Here is a 21,310-nt window from a genome sequence, read left to right as displayed (position 1 = left end):
CCCAGCCCCCACCTCTGTCCGGCCGCTTACCTAATGCTTGTGAATCTCCAGCCCCTCAAGGCCAGGCTTCTGGAAGTCACCTGGCCTGGCCTGCAAGGAGAAAAGTCAACTGGGGCTTTGAGGGGCCTGACTGCTGATACAAGGCGCAAAGCAAACCCACAATATAACCGAAAGCCCACAGGGCTCACTGCTCAATGTGGTGGCATAAAGTAGCATTGTTCAAATTTTAAGATGGCTCAAACCATCCATTTGAAAAGATCTCACACTTCTGGAAATATATGCTAGGTTAAAAAAAAACTGCGTGTGTGTAGTACTTAATTCTGTAGTTTTTAGATCACTCAAAACTAACAGTGGCCGTCACGAAAGGACTCGTACTATAGGATCCCCCTTACACAAGGGCCCTGCTGGAGTCAGATTCATAGAGCAGAGTAGATGGTGGGACGCTGGGGAGGGAGACCAGGCATGAATGTGTCATAGGGACGCTCTGGAGAGGGACCGTGCTGAAGGTGGCGTGACCACACGAATGTACTTAACACCACCGACCTGAACATTTAAAAAACGGTCCAAGTGGTCAATGCAATGTTGTGCCGATTTTAATACACACACGCACCACTGACCCCGGCAGCCTAGCTGATAGGGAACAGGTTCCAACAGCATTTGCCCAGAGGCCACCCGCGCTCGAAGGGTGTGGAGTTCAGGGGTCCAGGAGGAAGACTAAAGCAGCTCACCGTCTGGAACACCGTCTGGGACAGAAAACTGGCTGCGACTTTGCTGATGTCACTCTCGCCTCCCATCTTACAAAGGATGTAGCCATACAGGTTTGCGGCTTGGAGAGAAATCCCAGCTATCACCAGGGCCTGCGGGCAGACACAGCAAAGGCGGTTCTTCCAATAGCACATACGGGAATGTTCCTCCCAAGCCACGCAGCAGTGGCTCGGGCCTGTACCACATAACAGGCAGCCTCTGGCGAGCCTTCTCAAATCCTCAGGCATCTTTTAGTCAGCCGCCACCGGAGTGGGCGGTGCCCTCAGCATCCCAATTTGTAGGAAGGAAACTGAAACCCAGAGAAAGGAAAGTTGCCTGAAGTCCCAGAGCTGATGCGTAGCTGGGCCCGCAGCCAAACTCTGGAGCCCCCGCTTCTGATTACACGTCTGTGTAGACGGCTGTGGAGGCTTTCTCCCTGAAGGAGCCTGATCACAGCCATGACATAGAGTCCTAAAACTGAAATAGGGGCGCCTGGGTGGCACAGTCGTTTGAGCGTCCGACCCTTGGCCTCAGCTCAGGTTTTGATATCAGGGTCATGAGTTCGAGCCCTGGGTGGGGCTCCAGGCTGTGTCTGAACAGACTCACAACCTGTAAAACAAGACTTCAGAACTCAGACTTGCTTATTCCTACTTAGGAACATTCTAGGGTCAGAAAGCACTTTGTTTTGCTTACAACTCCTCTCTCAGCATTACTCCTAAGAGTCCAAAAGAGACAACCGAAAGGCCGTCAGTGGACAAGTGGAGAAACAACGCAGCAGGTCCTTACGATGGAATATTATACAGCCGTGAACATGTACCAATAAATGCTACAACACAGATGAACCTTGAAAACCGGCGTGCAGTGAAAGAAGCACACAAACGATTCCAGTATAGAATTCCAGCTACAGGCAACGCCTGGATTGGTAAGGGTTGGAACAGGAAGAGGAGCGTGCCAGGCACTAGAGATGGCGAGGGCTAGAGGGTACAGGGTTCCTTTTGGGGGTGCTGAAAATACCCTAAAATGGGCTGTGGTGATGACTGCACACTGAATATACCAGAAGCCCACAGTTATAAGTGCCCAAGGGGTGGCTCGTGAGGTACGTGAATGACCTCAGCAAAGCGGTCTCAAATGAGCAGGTACCAGAAGCCACCTCCGCAGCCCTGGCCCGTGCAGACGGCAAAGCACCGTCCGAGCTGGGGTGTCGCCTTACCAGCCACTTGAGCTTCAAGGAGAATAAGGTGCTAAAAAAGAACACGATCCAAATGAGCGGGCAGATGATGAGGCCGAGCCAGAAGATGCGAGCTTCCGCCTCGGTGGCGGCGATCTGGTTCGGAGAGGCCTGTGAAGGGAGGAGAGAGTCCGTTTTCAGAATGAGGGAAACTGGTTGCAGAGGGGCAGGCGGTATTCTTGGCTTCTTGTCCAAAGGCTTCTGCAGGCCTCAGCCCAGGGAGGGGCTCTGATCTGCACAGAGCGCAGCAGGGACCTGTGCAAACCCTCCAGAGCCGTTTTCCTGGGTCGAGTTTGACTTGTATGGACAGTACCTTTCTGGCTTCAAAAATCCAGTGGCTTTTCCCATCTTCGTCTATCTGGTTCCACCAGCGGAGACCCACCATGAGTCTCCCAGTTACGTTCTGGGGGAAAGAGACAGGAGGGCTCTAAGCACACCACAGGGAGAGAAAATCACCTTTCCACTGATGCACAAAATAAAGTCACCAATTTGTATTGAACTTGCCCTGGGAGCAGGAGGAGTGGTAAGCCGAACTACGCTTAACGTAACCAGTGACCCCCCCCACCCCCACATGCACGCCCTCCCCACAAACAATATGTAGCATCCATATTTTTTAAATTTATGCAAATTTTACAAAAAATGCAAGCTGTAGGGAGTTGCCACCCTCCTAGATAGCGATCTGCAACCGTGGCAGCTGAGAATTACAGCCCTCGTGGGTTCAGGAGCGACGGCATCACGAGCGAGGCGGCCTTACCTTCACAGACCAGAAGTCAAAGGACAGGAGGAGGAGCACAGTGACAAAGCAGCCCACGAAACTTCTGCTGAACCAGTCGCAGCACACATAAGTGACAATGGCGCTTACTCGGAAAAATAGGTGGAAAAAGGTGGCCAACGGGTGTCTAGGAAAGAACCCAGAAGCCCCCTCACTGCAGAGGCCAAGAGGGCGAGCACCAAACTCACCCTATGGGTTCTGACTTTGCACGCTATTCCCCGTGCACTTCAAGCCCCGCCCCGCCAGGCTGCCGCTCCGAGCACGCCAGCACATCAGATGTCCTGAGACACTCATTATCCTACCAGCATCTTTCCCCTCTCGAAGAATCCAGTACTTTCCCCTCATTTGATCGCAAAGATCATGGGCCCTCTTCGAAACTCGGCCACCTTTGAAGTGAAACAGGACAGTGGTCACTGCCTTCCCACCTGATAGCGATAAGGACCAGTTCCCTAAAGATAAAGGTTGGGTTATTCCACCAGTAACTGGGCAGTCCACGTGCAGCCCACGAGGGCAGAATCTCGTGTCAGCAGGGAACCCATGTACCTGGATAGAGGGAAATCATGACTCATTCCACATCGGCTGTTTAAAAGAAAAGTCTAGGAAGACCAGAGACCCAGGGCTCGCTCGAGCACAAGGGCCGCCCATGTATCCAGAGCAGAGAGAACACCTGCCCATAGGGTTCCGGCAGGCAACAGCGGTGGGGGACACGGGCCAGGTAGGAGACCCTCACGCCATCCCGCTTTTCCCTTCGGAATCCACTTTGGGAGAGCACAGGTGGAAACAACGCAGAGCGAGAAAGCCACTGTGCGAGGCAGGGGGGCGGATGACAGTGAAAGCACCAGCCTGTGCTGGGAGGGAGGGGCAACTGCCAGACCCACTGTTTGCACGAGAAGCCAGAAACTCAGAGTTGTGACAAGAGTGCTTCTACGTGACGACAAGTAATGTCAATAGGATAGCGCGGGCTGCTTCACGAGGGCCCATGAGCCTCTGCCTCCCAACCGGTCGGGTGCTCAGAGAGGGAGCCAGCAGACCTGGGAGCTGCATGGGGGGGGGGGGGGGGGGGGCGCCTGCTTGTCCTCCCAAGAAAGGGCCCTTCAGAGAAAGTAAACTGGGCTCCTAGGGACCTGGGAACTCCGAAGCAGGATTTATAGTGACTTCTGCCTTTACTCCCGATGTTCCCAAGAAGAAGGAGCAGGGCCCAAACCCCAGCTGTCTGCCGCAGTCCTTCTCACCCGTGCCTTTCAGATGTTGAGCTCTCCTGGCAGGCTAGCTGCAAGCCAGCCTGGGACCCGTACCCGGCCCTGAAGAGTCAGACATGACCCGTACACCCCCCGCATCTGGAATGTTCCCGAAAATCACACCCTTAGGGTTCTCACATACTTTTTTAAAAATAAATGTTTGCTCCTTTTATTGTTTTTTGGTTTGGGTGTGGTTTTTTGGTGTTTCTGTTTGTTTGTTTGTTTGTTTGTTGTTTTTGAGAGAGGGAGAGAGAGTGAGCACACAGGGTGGCAGGGGTGGGGCAGGGGGAGAGAAAGAGAATCTCAAGCAGACTGCCCGCTGAGTGCAGAGCCCAACTCTGGGCTCGATCCCGTGACTCCAAGATCAAGACCTGAGCCGAAACCAAGAGTTGGACGTTCAACCAACTAAGCCACGCAGGCGCCCTTTCTCTTATACTCTTTCAACCTTAAATCTTCCCGAGGATCTTTGAACTAAATGTCATAACACAGTCCTACCTCTTCGCCTGGAAGATGAAGGTGTCCTCTATGCACTAACCGAAAATTCTTTGAGGGCCGAAGCCGTGTCTGAGATCATTTTATGTCCCCCCTAGTCCCTGGCATTTCAGTTCCTCGGCCAATAGTTGCGCCAAGCCTTGTAATTGGGTCTGTGTTGTAGAGCAGTCTTGACTTGTATGAGACCCACATGGCCACTGTTCCAGGGTAAAACCTGGAAGTTAATGCATTCGAATAAATCCCCTGCCTACCCACTTTTTTTCAGCTGTGGTTTCCTAAAATAAAAACCATAGAAATTCCCATTGTTGGAAGGTTCTGCTTAGTTGGGTCCCAGTTAAGTGATGTCCTTAACTTGTCATGGAAAGTACCACTACCATGGCCGCTGTCATTACTCAAAGCCTAGAGTAGACAAGGATGCCGATGGCACCCTCAAATACTGTTCCCATCCTGTTTGATGCAGGCTGTCCCCTGGGCCACCTATCAAACCCTCCTTCAGTCCGCCTCTGGAGTTGGCCCAGCCTGTGTCCCCCGCCAACACTCACATGGTCTCAGACCAGTTTCCTGGTTTTGAGAGCTGTGAAGGCCATGGCTTACACCTGTCCACCCTTCCCTGTCTACCACCTCCGCGGCCACAGAACACATACACACACCAACAGTCACCTCCACTTCCCAAAGCCACCGGCTTCCAACGCCACCCTCCCAGTCACTCACCTGTCCTCTCCCCGCTGCCCAGCCCTCCACCCCGCCCTGAGAGGCAACCAGGACTGAGGTGCCAGAGTGAGTTTCGAATCCTGGCGCCAACCTCAGAGCAGCTCTGCAGCCCGCCTTCAGCCACCCAACCCCCGAACACCTTGGTCTCCACTTCTGTAAAGTGGGAATGCCGACAGTCGCCACTTCCTCGCTGCGTGAAGGTGGCACGTAGAAAGTGCCTAAAACCCAGACCGTGCTCGGGGACCGTGACAAGCTTACCTCAGCCCTCAGTCACTCGAAACTGATGCACCTCCAAGGAGCCTGACGGCGAAATTTCCCCGCCTGGCCACAACTTTCTCTCTCACTCTCTTCACCTCTGCAGGGACCCCCCCCCCCCACAGTCTCCTGACTTCTCCGTGTTCCCCCGCTCCCTTCCACCTCACTGAAGAACCTTCCTTGATCTTCACCTTTGACAGTGCTTTCCACTCGCCGGGCAGGAAGGGCCTGCTACTAGAGATGGACAGGTGGTGAATGCCAAAGGAGCGGACTTCAGTGGTGGTCAAGGTGGGGAGAGTCGGCCTGGGCTTCTGTTTGTTTTAATCCATTTTCACAGTCCTCGGCCCCACAACTGTGGTCTTCCTCCTTGGAGGAAACTCAGAAAGTTCTCAGCTTGGCAGGCACATAAAGGCCACCGGAGGAAGCCCTGGGAGGTACGCAAGGCCCCCCTTCCCAGGGCATGCGGGGTCAGACCTGGAGCGTGGCCCAGGGCCGGATTTTACAAAGGATAAGCCCTCTTCTACCCTGGATTCAAACTCTGGTCCACGAGCCAAATCTGGCCCACTTCCTGTTTCTATAAGTCAAGTTTTATTGGAACAGAGCCACGCTTATTCACTCCCTGGCCTGCAGTTCAAAATATTTACCTGGAAAGTGTGCCAACCTCTCCACTCCAGACCGGCATGAACAATGAGGAAACAAGGCACTGCTCAAAATAAAGCCAAAACAAAATAAAGCATACTGCTACTCACGGCCCCTTCCCCAGCCATCCCCCAAAAAACCTGCTTTCCAAAGCATGGTGGAAGCTGGCTGACGGGCAGAACCGAGGGATGGTGCTAGAAGTCCGAGTAGAGTTACCTCTGGGGTAGGGGGTGGGGGAGGGACACACTGCCCGAGACAGGACACAAACACAGGTGTTGGACACACTCCGTATCCTGATCTCGGGATCTGGACATAGACATGTCCGGAAGTTCAAACCATCCACCAAGATGAGTGCATTTCATATACATCACACCTTCAAGTTTTGACTGAAGCCGCTGACCAAAAAGAGATCCTGGCAAATCACCCTAAAAATTCTCTATGTGGTATAATCCAGCAATTGCACTACTCAGAATTTACCCAAAGGAGTTGAAAATTCAGGTCGCCGCCCACAACAGGGACAGATATTTACAGCCACTCTAGGCATCACTGCTCCTAACTGGGAGCAACCAAGATGTCCTTAACAGATGAATGGGTCAGCTGTGGTCCTTCCACACACAGGGGCACATTATTCAGCCCTAAAAAGGAAGGAGCTCCCCAGCCAGGAAAAGACAAGGGGGAACCTTAAATGCTTATTACAACATCAAAGAAGCCTGTCGGAAAGGGCTGCATGCTGTAGGACCCCAACGCTAGAATGTTCTGGAAAAGACTGAGAAATGGACACGGTAAACAAAACAAAACAAAAAAAACGCAATGCTTGACAGAGGTTAGCGGGGGAGGGAGGGATGAATTGGATGAGCACAGGGGACTTCCAGGGCAGTGAAACCATTCTGACGTAGTAATGGTGGACTGATGTCATCACACGTCTGTCCGAGCCCAGAAAATGCACATGGACAAAGCTTCATGTAAAGGAGAGATTACATGCTAACAACTCTGCATTCACTCATCACTCGTAACAAATATAAGACACTAATGCAAGATGTTAACAGGGGGAACTTCTCAGGGGGAGGGACTTACGGGAACTCTGTACTTTTTGCTCAGTTCTTCTGTAAACCTAAAAGGACTCTTAAAAATGGACACAGGCGTTGGGCGCCTGGGTGGCTCAGTGGGTTAAGCCGCTGCCTTCGGCCCAGGTCATGATCTCAGGGTCCTGGGATCGAGTCCCACATCGGGCTCTCTGCTCAGCAGGGGGCCTGCTTCCCTTCCTCTCTCTCTGTGATCTCTTCCCTTCCTCTCTCCTACTGTGATCTCTCTGTCAAATAAATAAATAAAATCTTTAAAAAAAAAAAAAAAATGGACACAGGCGGTAGCGGGGGACTGGGCGGCCTGTGTCTAAATTGAATCAAGAGAGTAAAATCGGGGGAGAACCATGTCCCACAGGCATACATATCCCCTTTTCAATAAACTTCTAAGGCAGGTCTGATCTGACCGGAAAAGGGTGGTTTAATCCTAAACTCAGCAGGGATGGAAGAGTATCTTAAAAAGCCATCCTTTGTTTCACTGTTTAAATTATTTTAAAAACGGTGCTCTGGGGACGCCTGGGTGGCTCAGTTGGTTGGATGACTGCCTTCGGCTCAGGTCATGATCCTGGAGTCCTGGGATCGAGTCCCACATCGGGCTCTTAGCTCCACCGGGAGTCTGCTTCTCTCTCTGACCTTCTCCTCGCTCATGATCTCTCTCACTGTCTCTCTCTCAAATAAATAAATAAAAAATCTTTAAAAAAAAAAAACGGTGCTCTGGTTTTTAAAGACGGTCTCCAGCTTGAACTCCTCAGCAAACAGCTCCTTTTAGGCTCTTTTCCTTTAAAACCTCATCCTTCTGGACACCTGGGTGGCTCAGTAGTTTAAGCATCTGCCTTCGGCTCCGGTCCTAATCCCTGGGTCCCTGCTCAGTGGAGAGTCTGCTTCTCTCTCTCCATCTACCTGTCTCCCTGTCTACATGTGTTTTTGTGCTCTCTGTCAAACAAATAAATAAAATCCTAAATAAATCCTCATCCTTCAGACACACTGGAAAGCTCTCTGCTTTTCGTTGGAACACAGGTTAAGGAAAAACTATCTTTCCTCCTTGACTTCTTTTGCCCCTAAAACAAACAAAAACAAAAACAAACAAAAACAAAACCCAAGTTATCTGAGACGACACCCAGGATTTGCTTCACAACCAGCTCAGGGCTGGACCCAAGGCGGGGTGTGAAGAGGACCCGGCCACGTGGAGGTTATGATGGAGACTCATCATTCCCTGTACTTTTATGGAAATCTGAATTAAAAAGTAGAAGAATCAAGAAAGCAGAGGCAGCCTCCACTTTGCATGGCGACAAGACACCTTTCAGAATAAACCAAGCCCGCGGGCTGATATTCAGGGGGCTATCTGTGGCCACATAAAAATCCAGACCTAAAAATCCCCAACTGAGTAATTGACCATTACCGTTGGATGCATGAGGAAAATTCCAGAAAGTGGGTCCTTTCTTCTGGGCTTACCAATCTCTCAACCAAAAGATAAATGTGGGTGGGGAGGGCACCTCTCCTTGGGACATAAATGCTCACCCAGCCCCCACCAGGACAGAGCCAGAGCACCTAGATACACACACACACACACACACACACGCACATGCCATCTTTGCCCATGCTGGGGACACGATCCATTCAGAGCCTTGGTTTAGTCATCTATCAAATGGGAGGACAGTAACCACCCCAGATGCCGGCGGTTCCTGGAGAAGAAATACCTCGGACCCCAGACCAGAGGGGGCCTCCGGTAGCGGTGGTCATTCACTTCGCTTACGGTTTCTCATTCATGGTCAGGACTTTCAAGAGGGGAAGAAAGTGAAAACAAAACAAAACAAAAAAGCCTTGACCAGTGGTGCTCTTTTTGGACGTCCTGTGTCAGATGTGTTTTTGCCCCACTGTTAAAAAAAAGAATAGGGCGCTGCTATTTATTACTTCAGTCCTGACGCCCACTTCGTCAGGTGGCTCTTCCGCTCACGGCCATGTGCCACCATCAAGGCGTAGGAAGAAGGGGACCCCCACGCACAAGGGGGAGACAGTGAAGACGCCACCGGCCCATCCCTCAGTTGCTGCCCTTGACCACTGGGACCTCTTAGAAAGGCGGGATCAGGGGAATCCCCCCAGACCTCCCGAGCCTGAATCTGCATTTTAACAAGACCACAGGGGACTCGCGTGCTCCTCTCCATCAAGGGGCCCTCCTCTAACCCATGTTCAAGACCAGCTCTGCTCCAGGAGCCACGCAGAGAGAGGCTGAACCTGAAACCCCATGGGCCTGGCTAGCCAGGGGGCAGGGGGAGCATCTGGGCAGAATCAGATTTTTCTCGCCTAGAATACCCCAGAGGCACCGTGAGTACCACTCGGTCCTTCAGACTCGGGCTTCCCGCTTCCAACGACAGCATGTCCCCCTGCACCCCTGGTCTCTCAGCCCGGGACAGGCAGGTTTGCAGACCACTGGGATGTCAGCATGGGTGGATGGCTAGGTCCTCATAGCTTCGATTCAAAGGTCAGCCCAATAGTCAGTCTGAGCATGGAAGCAAAAAACAAAACAAAACAAACAAAACAAAAAAAAAAACCACCAGACTTCCCTCTGGTCACCAAGGTTTTAACTCTTGTTTCTGTTCTTGATTTCTTCTTAAAGAGACATCCCAACTTCAGAGGCTGGACAGGCTTAGCGAGCAAATTAAAGTGAACCCCCCGGGGACACATCGGTGGGCCCATGTTGGGCCCTGTGTTTGGTGGGGACCCCCCTCTCTCTCCTGGGGGCACCCAGCAGGACTCCCCGCAACACGGCTCAGAGTTTCAGGAACACCTGGACACAAAGAAGCTAAAAACCTCTTCCAACAAAAACGTGTCCACGCATGTTCCTAAGGACAACACAGACAGTCACCACAAAGTGGACACACATGTCCATCGCCAGAAGCATGGACAAAATGGGACCTACCCCTACAGGGGGACACGACTCAGCCACAGAAAGGAATGAAGCAGAGGCCCCCCGTGGACGAGCCCAGAACACGGGAGTCAGACCCAGAGGCACAGAGAGAGTAGGGCTGCATGTAGGAAAGACAGACAGGGAATAGGTCGGCGAGGGGACGGGGCTCTTGCCTCATGTGTCGGGGCTTCAGATGAATGGAATAAAAACGTTCTGGAGATGGGAGAGTAGAGACACTGGCACAGGAGTGCGAACCTACCTAAAGTCGCCAAACTGTCCACTTGAAAATGGTAAAAAAAAAAAATGGTAAATTTTAGAGTATGCCTGTTTAACCATACTAAGAAAAATACAAAAAAAAAAAAAGGGGAGGTGTACGAAGGAGTCCTGGCCCTCACCACAACACAAAGGAACCTGGAAAACAGGACTGTGAGTAAAAGCAGCCAGGTCACGTGCTGGAGGACCCCATTCTGAGCAAACACCCGGAACAGGCAGATCGAGGGGGCCAGCCAGCACCTGAGAGGTTGTCGGGGGCCAGGGGACATGGGGCTGAGTGTTTAGTGGGTACGAGTTTCTTTATGGGGCGAGGGAAGGGTTCTGGAACCAGGCAATAGGGGTGATTGCACACGTGTCTCTGAACTGTTCACTTTAAATGGTGAAAGCCATCAATTTCACATTACGTGTATGTTACCTCAAGTTAAAAACAAGCAAAAAAGGAAGGGAGGCATGGGAGGCTTGGGGAGCTCTCCTGCAGAAAGAAGACAGGGCAGGGAAAGTGCGAGCCCAGCCCAGCCCCAGCCCGAAGACCTGTGTGACACTGAGCGGGTGACTCAACCTCTCTGTGGGTCCCAGGGTCCTCGGCTACGAAACAGGATGGCTGAGACTCACAGCTGTCAGGGGGTTCTAGTCAGTCATCGTTGGCATGAGTCATGTGTGTGCCCGCCAGTGGCGCCAAATGCATACACGGAGTTTCGGGGAAAATCCCAGGAGACTAATCAGTGCACCTCCGGGGTTAGGGTAGAGCCTGGTGGGCAGCAGGAGTTCCTTGAGTGCCAGCCGGGATCAGAAATGGTGCATCTGCCCTGGGGAGTGGTCCTTCCAGCACCTTCCTTTGTAGACAGCAGGCCCCTCCACACACGAATCACCTGGATCTCTGGTTAAATCCGGATTCTGACTCGGGAAGGCTGGGGTGGGGCCCGAGAGCCAGCATTGCAGCAAGTACCTGGTGATGCCAGTGCTACTGGTCCTTGGACCAACTCTAAGGAGTAGAATCACCTGCTGTGCCGGTTTCCCGGGGCGGCCCTAAGAGAGCACCACAAGCAGCGGAGCTTAAAACAGAAATTTCTCTCGCGCTCTCTCGGCCTGCAGGCCAGAAATCCAAAATCACAGTGTCAACAGGGTTGGTTTCTGCTGAGCTCCGCATGGGAGAATCTATCCCGTGCCCCTCTCCTGCCTTCTGACGGCAGCTGGTACCCCTCGTGGTCCTTGGCTTGTGACTCCTCACCCCGATCTCTGCCCCCAACGTCACACAGCGTTCTCCACGTGTCTGTCTTCACAAGGCTGGCTTTCTAGAAGGACACCAGTCAACACTGCATGAGCAGCCCATCCTGCTCCCACCAGAGTTCAGCTTTACTAATTAGCTCTGCAAAGACCCTGTTGCCAAAGAAGGTCACCTTTTGAGGTGCTAGAGGTTAGAACTTCCACATACCATTTTTTGAGTTTTTTTTTTTTTTTTGGAGACAAGCCAACCCATATCAACTACCTTGGGACAAATGAGCCCGAATAAGGCAGGTAAGAAGGAGATAGACATCTTGCAGGTAAGGAAGCGGGAAGTGTGGTGGTGAAGGGAACGACCCCAGGTTGGAGCAAAGCATCATTTATGAAGGTGCTGGTGGCCGGAATCGGGCCCCACCTCCCCTCTCCAGCTGGATCGTCCGGTCTGGTTTGCATGAAGGTGCACTAAGAGCTAGCAGTGGCCCTGAGCTGGAGACTGAGCACCAGAGCCAAGTCCTTCACCTCAGCCCTGAGCCTCCAGGCTGCCCCACCTGTGGCTTCTCCCGCAGTGAGCCACAGATCAACAGAAAGGGATCTGCTGACAAGGGTGACTCCCCCAATCCCAAATACATCCACTAAGAGATGGCAGTCCAGGCCCCACCTGACACACGTCCTAGCCAGTGGGCCTGGGAGCTGAGGCAGGACACACGTCCAGATTGTGGCCTCTGGATGCCACACAGCCCATTTCAAGCACAGATGGGAGAAAGCCGCAGGATAAGGCTGGGTCATCTGAGCACTGCAGGTAGCAGGAAGGCTTTCCGAGACCACGAAAGTCAGGGCAAAAGGCTCAGAGGCCAACTGGGAGCGGCTCCGGTGGGTCAATGGTGGGCCCATCTGTGTAACAACAATACACCTTAATCCGTAAGTCATCTGAAACTTACAAGCAGCCCTCTGCACTCACCTATGGGAGATGCGAGCAGATGACGGACTCATCGCTAGAACACAGAAGAGTGAAGGGCAGGAATCTAACAGGCATCATGTCTTTTCTCTATAAAGTACACGTAGCAATGACTACAACATTGACCGGGGAGAAGGAAGCTTCTAGATCACTTCGGCTCACTAATGAAGACGGAATGACAGAACTGGAAAACGGCCAGTCTAGAACCCTGAAAGGGCTCGGGGATGGAGGCCACGGAGGACCCTAAGGCATCAGGAGCCCCTGGTGGAAGGATGCCCCTCACCCCTTGAAGCTGGGACCCAAGCAGCCACACCTGAATTTCATCAAGCCCCGGGCTCCACCTACTGATCTTCGAGAAATGTAGGGCCTGAAGGAAAATCCTGACGGGCACTCCAAAATCCAGCCCGTAGGAAGCTCTATAGAAAACCCGCATGACTACAACGTGGAAAGAAAGACAGGAGGAGACTTGGGGCACTTACAGGTTAAGGACCCAAGAAATCCAGCAACCAAGTTTTAACACGTGCGTGTTACTCAACTGCGAGTTCCAACAAGTAACACATAAATAAAAGTATGAGACCATCAAGCAACTTTGGACACAACTGTGGAATGCAGTTTCTTCTAACAAGCCAACCAAAATACACACAGAATCTAGTGTATTTCTCTGTTCTCCTCATTTGTCTGATCATATCTCTTCCCTCCTCCTCCTCTTTCTACTCCTTCTTCTTCTTCCTCTTCCTCCTCCTGCTCCTCCTTATCCCCCTCCCCCTGGATATTTCACAGTATTTGGGAATTATTCATTATTTTCAAGTGAGAAAATGCTATTATGGATTTGCTTTTGAAACTGAGCTCTTGGGGCGCCTGGGGGGCTCCACCGGTTAGGCGTCCCACTCATGATTTCAGCTCAGGTCATGATCTCAGGGTCATGAGATCTAGCCCTGCATTGGGCTCTGCACTGGGCGTGGGGCCTATTTGGGATTCTCCCTCTCCCTCCACCCATCTCTCCCCCTACACCCCCCTCTCTAAAATGAAATAAAAAGTAAAAATACAACAAACAGTTCTTTTCAAGATATCATATCCGTGCATGTTTAAAGTGGCACGATGTCTGGCGGTTTGCTTCAAAATAATCAGTATAAATGAAAGCTCGGTGATGAGTCCATCATGAAGCCATGATGGGTACATGGGGTTCATTATTTTCTTCTATTGGGCATGTGTTTGGAACTCTCTATAATAATTTTTTTAAGTAGTCAAGGAAGCAGATTACTGCCTTGTGAATTTCAGTTCTGCTATTTACTGTGTGACCTTAGACAAGTGACTTAACCTTCTTGGTCCAGCTTCCCCACCTGCAAAATGGGAATAATCACATCTACCTAACAGCAGTGCCGGGAGCACAGGGGCACCCTGTGGACACTCATGCATCTGTCCCTTCCTTGGGCAGGGCTCTGTCAGTAGCCAGCCTCTGAGATGATCTCCAGTGACCTCAACCTCCTGGTGTGCACACGCTTGTATCATAACCTCCCACGGTGAACCAGGGCTGGTCTGCATGACTAACAGAATACACCATCTGACCATCTGTCACTTTTGAGAATGGGCTAAAAGACACTTTGGCTTTCCATCTTAGTTACTTTATCTTGCTCTCTCCCTCGCTCTCCCTGAGGGAAGCCAGCCACGGTGTTAGGAGCAGTGCTGTGGAGAGGACCGCCTGGCAAGGAGTTCTCCAACCAATAGCTATGTGGTTGGCCTCCAACCAACAACCCCCAACACACACACACACACACACACACACGCACGCACGCACACACACGAGCCCATGGGAGCATTCCCTACTTATCCCCCAATGAACAATCCAGAAAAACCTGCCTCAGTGTCTCCCCCACAGGGGAGCAAGTCCAAAACTCAGCTCATCCCTCCAAAGCTCAGGGTTTTCCCAAAGAAACCAGGATCAGTCTCTTGTTTTCAACGATTTAATCGCATCTTACTAAGTGAAAAAAGACAATCTCAAAGGGCTGGATGCCAGCTTTACAACAATCTGGAAAAAGCAAAACTAGAAAGACAAGAAAAAGATCCGTGGCTGCTGGGGGTTGTGAGGAGGGAGAGATGAAGACAGGGAGCACGGAGGATTTTTAGGGGACTGAAGCCAGTCTTTATGATACCCTCAGGAGAATGCACAGTACAGGGTGAACTGTAAGGTAAACTGCAGACTTTGGGTCATGACGTGTCCATGTGGGTTCGTCAACTGTAATAAAAGTTGTATCTGGGGGGGGAGGTGAGATGGGCCAGGCCGTGGGGAGGGGCAGGAGGACATAGGGGACATCTCTGGACCTTCTTCTCAGTTTTGCTGTGAACTCAAACTTCTTTTAAAAATAAAATCTTTAGGGGTGCCTGGGTGGCCTCAGTGGGTTAAAGCCTCTGCCTTCAGCTCAGGTCATGATCCCAGGATCCTAGGATCGAGCCCCGCATCGGGCTCTCTGCTCAGCAGGGAGCCTGCTTCCCTTCCTCTCTCTCTGCCTGCCTCTCTGTCTACTTGTGATCTCTGTCTGTCAAATAAATAAATAAAATCTTTAAAAAACAAAAAAATAAAATCTTTGAAGGGCACCTGGGTGGCTCAGTCAGTTAAGCATCTGCCCTCGGCTCAGGTCATAATCCCAGGATCTTGGGATCAAGCCCTACATCAGCCTCCCTGCCCAGCGGGAGGCCTGCTTCTCTCTTTCCCACTTCCCCTGCTTGTGTTCCCTCTCTCGATGGGTCTCTCTCTGTCAAATAAAAAAATAAAATCTTTTTTAAAATTTTAAAAATAAAGTTTTAAAAAATAAAAATAGGCACCAATGTATTGAGGTGAAATTCACATCCTATAAAAGTAACTATTTTAAGGCAAACATTTCAGTGGCACTTAGAAATTCACAATGCTGTTCTAAAACTCCCTCACCATTCCCTGGTAAAACCCCCATCCCCTTCGGGCACTTTTTCCTCATTCTATGCTCCCCGCATCCCCTGGTGGCGGCCATCTGCCTTTTGTCTTCAGTGCACCTTCTCTGAGCAAGTCAGGTTTGTAATGTGACCTCTCCCAATTTTTTTCAATTTAAATTCAAACTCATTTAAAATACTTCCCAGGCCTCAGATCGTGTGTCTGAGGCTTGGAATCAGCATCCTGACTCTCCCTTTGCAGTTCTTATTCGAGGGTATTTTAAAATCCAGGGGAGACACACATCTGTACGGTAATGCAGGCAAACTGTAAGGACCTGTTACCACCATCTGTGGTCGTGTCTGAGTCATCCTGAGAGTGACTCGCTCCTGTAATGATTGAGGAAGGACTATGGTGGTGGGACATGCAGGGCTGAGCCCCTTTGTAAAGAGGATTTCCTCAGGGCTGGAGAAGGGCTTGCCCCGGGGCCAGTCCCCTCGGGTTCCAACCCAAATTCATTGAATTGGTCTTTACTAAGAAAATATCATGAGTATCACTCACAAGAGTTTATGGCTAAGCTTTGTATCAACACATGCACCCCCATGCCAAAGAAAGTAAACACACGCACACATACACACACGAGCCAATGGGAGCATTCCCTACTCATCCACAAATGAACAATCCAGAAGAATCTGCCAGAAGAATCCCCAGCGTTCAGCCAGCCCAGGCCACCAGCTTTTTCTGCCTATACCCTGGCTCCATCAGCCCCAAAGTACACCTCCTACCTCTGGACCTTTGCACCTGCTGTTTTCCTGCCAGAACTCTCCTGCTGTGCATCTTTCCTCACCTGGCTCCTCCTCCAAATTCGGGTCCAAATGTGCCTCTTCCCAGAGGACAACTCTAAATACCCCCTCATCTAAAGGAGCCCCCCTTCCCTCACATACCCCTTCCTAGTGCTGACCACTCTCTGAAGTTACTTTGTTTATAGATATTTACTTAGCGGCTCACTGTCTTCTCCTTAATTAAAATGTCAGCTCCGTGCAGGCCAGGACTAGCCCTGGCTGGTTTTCTCTGTGTCCCCCAGAACAGTGTTCAGCTCACAAGTCTTGAAAATTTGTGTTGATTTATTTTTTTTTTTTAAAGATTTTATTTATTTCTTTGCCTGAGAAAGCACAAGCAGGGGGAGAAGCAGGCAAAGGGAGAAGCAGGCTCCCTGCTGAGCAGAGAGCCTGATGCAGGACTCGATCCCAGCACCCTGGGATCATAACCTGAGCCGAAGACAGATGCTTAGCCGACTGAGTCACCCAGATGTCCCGAAAACTTGTGTTGATTTAATGAATAAATGAAATGAGGGCACAAATAAAACAGTGGTTCTCAAAGGGGAGGTGATTTTGCCTCTGTCCCCAGCAGTATCTGGAGACATTTCTGGTTGTCACCACAGGGGGATGGCTACCATCTAGGGGGTACTGCCAGGATGACTGCTCAGAATCCTGCAGCATCCTGAGGGACAGCCCTCGCCAACAAAGAACATATTCCCCAAATGTCAATAGCATCAACCCTGGAATGAATGAGCGAGTAAATTAATCACGGGTCCACACAGTCAGCTTGCCATCCAGTACCAACCATCAAGGAACCAGACCTATGTCCCCAAGTGCCTTCCCTTCTTGTGTGGGTCACACTTCAGCAGAAATCTCCTCTTGGTGACTTTATTGGAGACAAGGCTTATGCAATCGATTTCAAGTTAACGAGAACTACATGCAAGGGGAAGTTAAGCCGTAGATGTAAGGAGTTAATTTCAAAACATGTAATTCAGTGCCCTAATCAAAGAGAACTGAAATTCATCTAGTTCCCTGATTCTGTGGGTTCTTTTCCTTGGTAATCATGGACCTTCCTCAAAATTAAACAATCAGCTCTTGCTGGGACCTGTTTGTGTGTTGTATTTCTATATGTTTTAAAATAGATTTCAGAGTGGAGAGAGGAGCCACAGAACCTCCCCAAGATGAATGGGGACAGGGTGGGTTCTGGGGGGAGGGAGCCTCACTTATTGTGGGGAACAGACTTCCTGGAATAATAACAAAAAAACACCCAAAATTCTTCTCCTTAGTGTGTTGGAGCATGGTGTGTGTGTGTGTATGTGTGTTTGTGTGTGTGTGTGTTTGCATAGTGACTGGAGCTGCCCCTGTCTGGATTTCTGAGAATGTCAGGTGACCACCAAGGCTCTGTCTGTGGTCATCTGCCCGCTGCTCCTTCCTTACCCCCTGGGAATTGCTGGGAATTCTCAGAGTCCCCTCGAATGCAAATTTAACTTACCTATAACCTAACCCCACACACAGAGAGAGGGGATAATCTCATCAGAATTCTCAATGGGTGATTTTGCCCCTAGGAGACATCTGACCACGTCTGGAGACTTTTCTGGTTGTCATCAGGGTGGAGGTGAATGCTACCACCATGAGAGTCCTACAATGCACGGGACAGCCCCACAACAAAGAATTACCAAGTCTAAAATATCAGTTAGTGCTGAAGTTAAGAAACCCTGCTCTAAGGGGCACGTGGGTGGCTCAGTCGGTTAAACAACCAACTTTTGATCTCAGCTCAGGTGGACTTCAGGGTCGTGCATCGGGCTCTGCACTGGGCATGGAGGCTGCTTTAAAACAAAAAAAAAAAAAAAAAGAGGGAAAGCCGCTCTAAAAATGGGGAGCAATTCTGCACTCCCGGAGACAGGGGGAAAAGATCAAGTATTCCCCCCAGGGAAGCATAAAATGGGAGCCTTAAAAATCCTATCCCCATGACTCATCCCTAAGTGTCCCTCCTTGTGTGAGCATCTGGCCCACCAGGCAGAAATTCAGACTCTCGAGATTCAAATTCCCATCCTGCTACCTGCTAGTTGGGTGACCTTGGGCAAGTCACTCGAGTGAGTGAGACTTTGGGCAAGACTCTCCATCAATTTATTGGCTCTTCAAACCACTAAACATCATAGTATCCCCTTCACAGGTTTGCAATATGGGTGAAACAGACCGTTGTAACACGGAGCACGCACGGAGCACGTGCTGGTCAGGTATTTGCTATTGCTACTAAGCCTTTTCCATTCGCTATCACTTCCCCTCCAACGCGGCCAGCAATTTCATCTGTGGCTCAAGCTGAGGAACCACTTTGGCACCCACTTTGGCATGGGACGATAAAGCGACGGTGGGAGACTTCCTGAGAGACAGAATGTTATTCTGCTGGACAGGCAAGTTGGGGATTTGCGGGGGTAGTTCTGATTTCATGTGGCTTTTGCGTTAGGGCCTGCCCCACCCCACTCCCATGTGACGCCCTGGGGCATCTGGGACCAAGGAACAAGGAGTTTCTGGATTCACGATTCTGGCCTGGATGAAGTCCCACCAGCCCGTCGTGACCGTTAAGCTCAAAATCAGACCTAAGAACGCTATCCGCAGCAAGAAGAAACCAGCCTACTTCGGGGGAACGCCCCTGCACCCCATGACCTTTGGGTCTAAATGAATTTTGTGAAGACAGTGCCTTGAAAGTATACATATAACTTTCAAGAGGATAGAGTCTCGGTCTCCCGTGTGACAGTCTCAAGTGATAGGTGACATCCTGTTCCGACTGAGGACGTGCCTCCTCCTTGGCCCCGCCCACAGGAGCAGGACACAGGAGTCACAAGAAGGCAGGTACGAGGTACCGTTTATGAAGCCCCTACAAGGTGTCAGGGGGTCCCACTCAGCTGGTTCGATACATTTGGTACCTCCTCTAGTCCTCTTTTGGCAACCTTACGATGGAGCAAACATTATCCCCATTTTACAGATGAGAAAATGGGAGATTCGGAATGCATTCTGACTCGTTCAAAGTCAACATCGAGAGTACAGGGTCAACATAAGGCCTGCCTGGGAATGATTTCGGTCTCCCACAGCAGTGTGGCCTCTGCCCACTCAGAGTGTGGCACTGCCCTGGGTTGGAAGAACTGGACCTCAGAGAACAGAATCACAGAAAAGGTTGGTAGGACATACCCTAACATGGCCCATGTAGGTGGCAGAGCACAGGGAACTGTGTGTATGGATGGTAGCTGAATCTCGCGATGAAAGGAAGACATGGTGCCTCACGTCCTTCCATAGGATGGGTGAATTGATGTAGTTTTAACTGAACACCTATTGTGTCTTGTGAGGCTGTCGGTCAAGGTGAACCCTTAACCAAGTTAAGTTGGCTAGAGAATGGTGAAACCAAGATCCAAACCTGGGTCTGTCTGATCTTGAGTCCGGGCTCCCCCAAAGCAGCTGGGAGCCCAGAGTATTCACTCAAAGTTGGTCCACAGCACAGCATGGCGAAAAGACAGTTTATTCTATGGCTCAGCAACCTCCCTCTTGCCCAAGAGAACTGGAAACATATGCTCACAGAAAAAATTGTACAAGGACGTTCAAGGCAACACTTCTCATAAGAACCAAAAAGCAGAAATAATGCAGATGTCCATCAACTACAAGGGGATAAATAAATTGCTCTAGCCATACGATGAGATACTATCCAGCCATAAAACAGAATGAAGAAATGTCAAAACACAGACAAACTTAGAGAACGTGATGCTCAGTGAAAGAAACCAAACAAAGGGCTACATGTGGTGTGATTCCAACTCTATAAAATGTCCAGAGCAGGGAAATTCATCGGAACAGAAAGTAGATTGGTGGTTGCCAGGGTGCTGGGGGAGGGGCATGTGGGAAAAGCGACTGCTGAATGCGCACAGGGTTTCCATCTGGGGTGATGAAAAAATTCTGGAACTAGACAGTGGTCATGGTTGCACAACCCTGTTAATACACTAAAAACCACACTGAGCTTGCATTCTTGGAAAGGGTGGCTTAGGGTATATGAGCTATATTCCAATTTAAAATACACACAACACAATATGGCACCGAAAGCAACAATAACTAATGTATAAATAGGCATACAGAACTACGTCAAACTAAGACACTTTCATGTATCAAAGGATATAATCAGCAGAGGAAAGGTAACCTATGGGATAGGAGAGAGTATCTGCAAATTGCATATCTCATAAAGGGTTAATATGCAGCATATATAAAGAAGTCCTACAACTCAACAGCAAAAAATCCAATACCTTGATTTTAAAAAATGGGCAAAGGACTCTGGTCTCTGTCCCAGGGCTTAGCCCAGCACCTGGTACCCAGCAGATGTGAGATAAATATTTGCTGAACAAGTTGCTGTAACAACTACGTGGTGAGATCAAGTTGGTACCATTATCCCCATCTTATAGACAGGCTAATCAAGGCTCAGCAAGGCAAGATGACCTTTCTAAAACCACAAAGCCAGCTGATGGTAAAAGGAGAGGGGGCCCCAAGATGCCAGACTCCTGTCAGATGACCTTTCTCTCATACCATCTCCCTTCAGAGTCAATCTGGCACCCATTTCAATAGGAATTCCCAAATAGTAATTCTGGCCCTATACTAGTGGGCCTTAACTTTTTTAGCTCATGGGCCTAATAGAGTCCTTTTCCCAACGGCACACACATATGAGACTTAGAGAATAGTTTCCTGAGGGTTCCTGGACCTCCTGGAGCCCCTCCATCGAGCTCATTAAGAACCCCCTTTACATCCTGCTTTCCCAGGGGAGGGAGCCTTATTTATCCTCAGGATTGTTGAGCCCTATCTACATTCTTGAGCATCAAAGCTAAGGAAAGATGCTATTTTAAATGCACACTCCTGGATGGGAGGAATCAAGATGGCAGAGGAGTAGCAGACTGAAATGAAATTGGGTCCCACGAGTTCAGCTAGACAGTTATCAAACCATTCCAAACACCTACAAACTCAACAGGAGATAGAAGAGGAAGAGCAGCAATTCTAGGAACAGAAAAGCGACCACTTTCTGGAAGGTAGGACGTGCAGAGAAGTGAATCCCAGGC

The 21,310-nt window shown here is 50.3% G+C and overlaps 1 protein-coding gene across 2 annotated transcripts in view; it reads right to left on the bottom strand.

Moving 5' to 3' along the window:
• The window catches only part of TVP23A (trans-golgi network vesicle protein 23 homolog A), a 33,594-nt gene that overhangs the window by 783 nt on the left and 11,501 nt on the right, over positions 1–21,310 (bottom strand). The window contains exons 3-7 of one of the 2 annotated variants that reach the window (XM_059155300.1): positions 2,727–2,871; positions 2,286–2,375; positions 1,955–2,083; positions 729–857; positions 31–90 (exon numbers count right to left, since the gene is read on the bottom strand). In XM_059155300.1, the coding sequence (XP_059011283.1) occupies positions 31–90; positions 729–857; positions 1,955–2,083; positions 2,286–2,375; positions 2,727–2,871 (553 nt within the window). The remainder of the gene's footprint in view (positions 1–30; positions 91–728; positions 858–1,954; positions 2,084–2,285; positions 2,376–2,726; positions 2,872–21,310) is intronic. The other variant, XM_059155299.1, reaches the window with a different exon arrangement.

Source organism: Mustela lutreola, chromosome 17, assembly GCF_030435805.1.
Source record: "Mustela lutreola isolate mMusLut2 chromosome 17, mMusLut2.pri, whole genome shotgun sequence".
In the NCBI taxonomy this organism is placed as follows: Eukaryota; Metazoa; Chordata; class Mammalia; order Carnivora; family Mustelidae; genus Mustela; species Mustela lutreola.
This window is presented reverse-complemented; position numbering and strand designations above follow the sequence as displayed.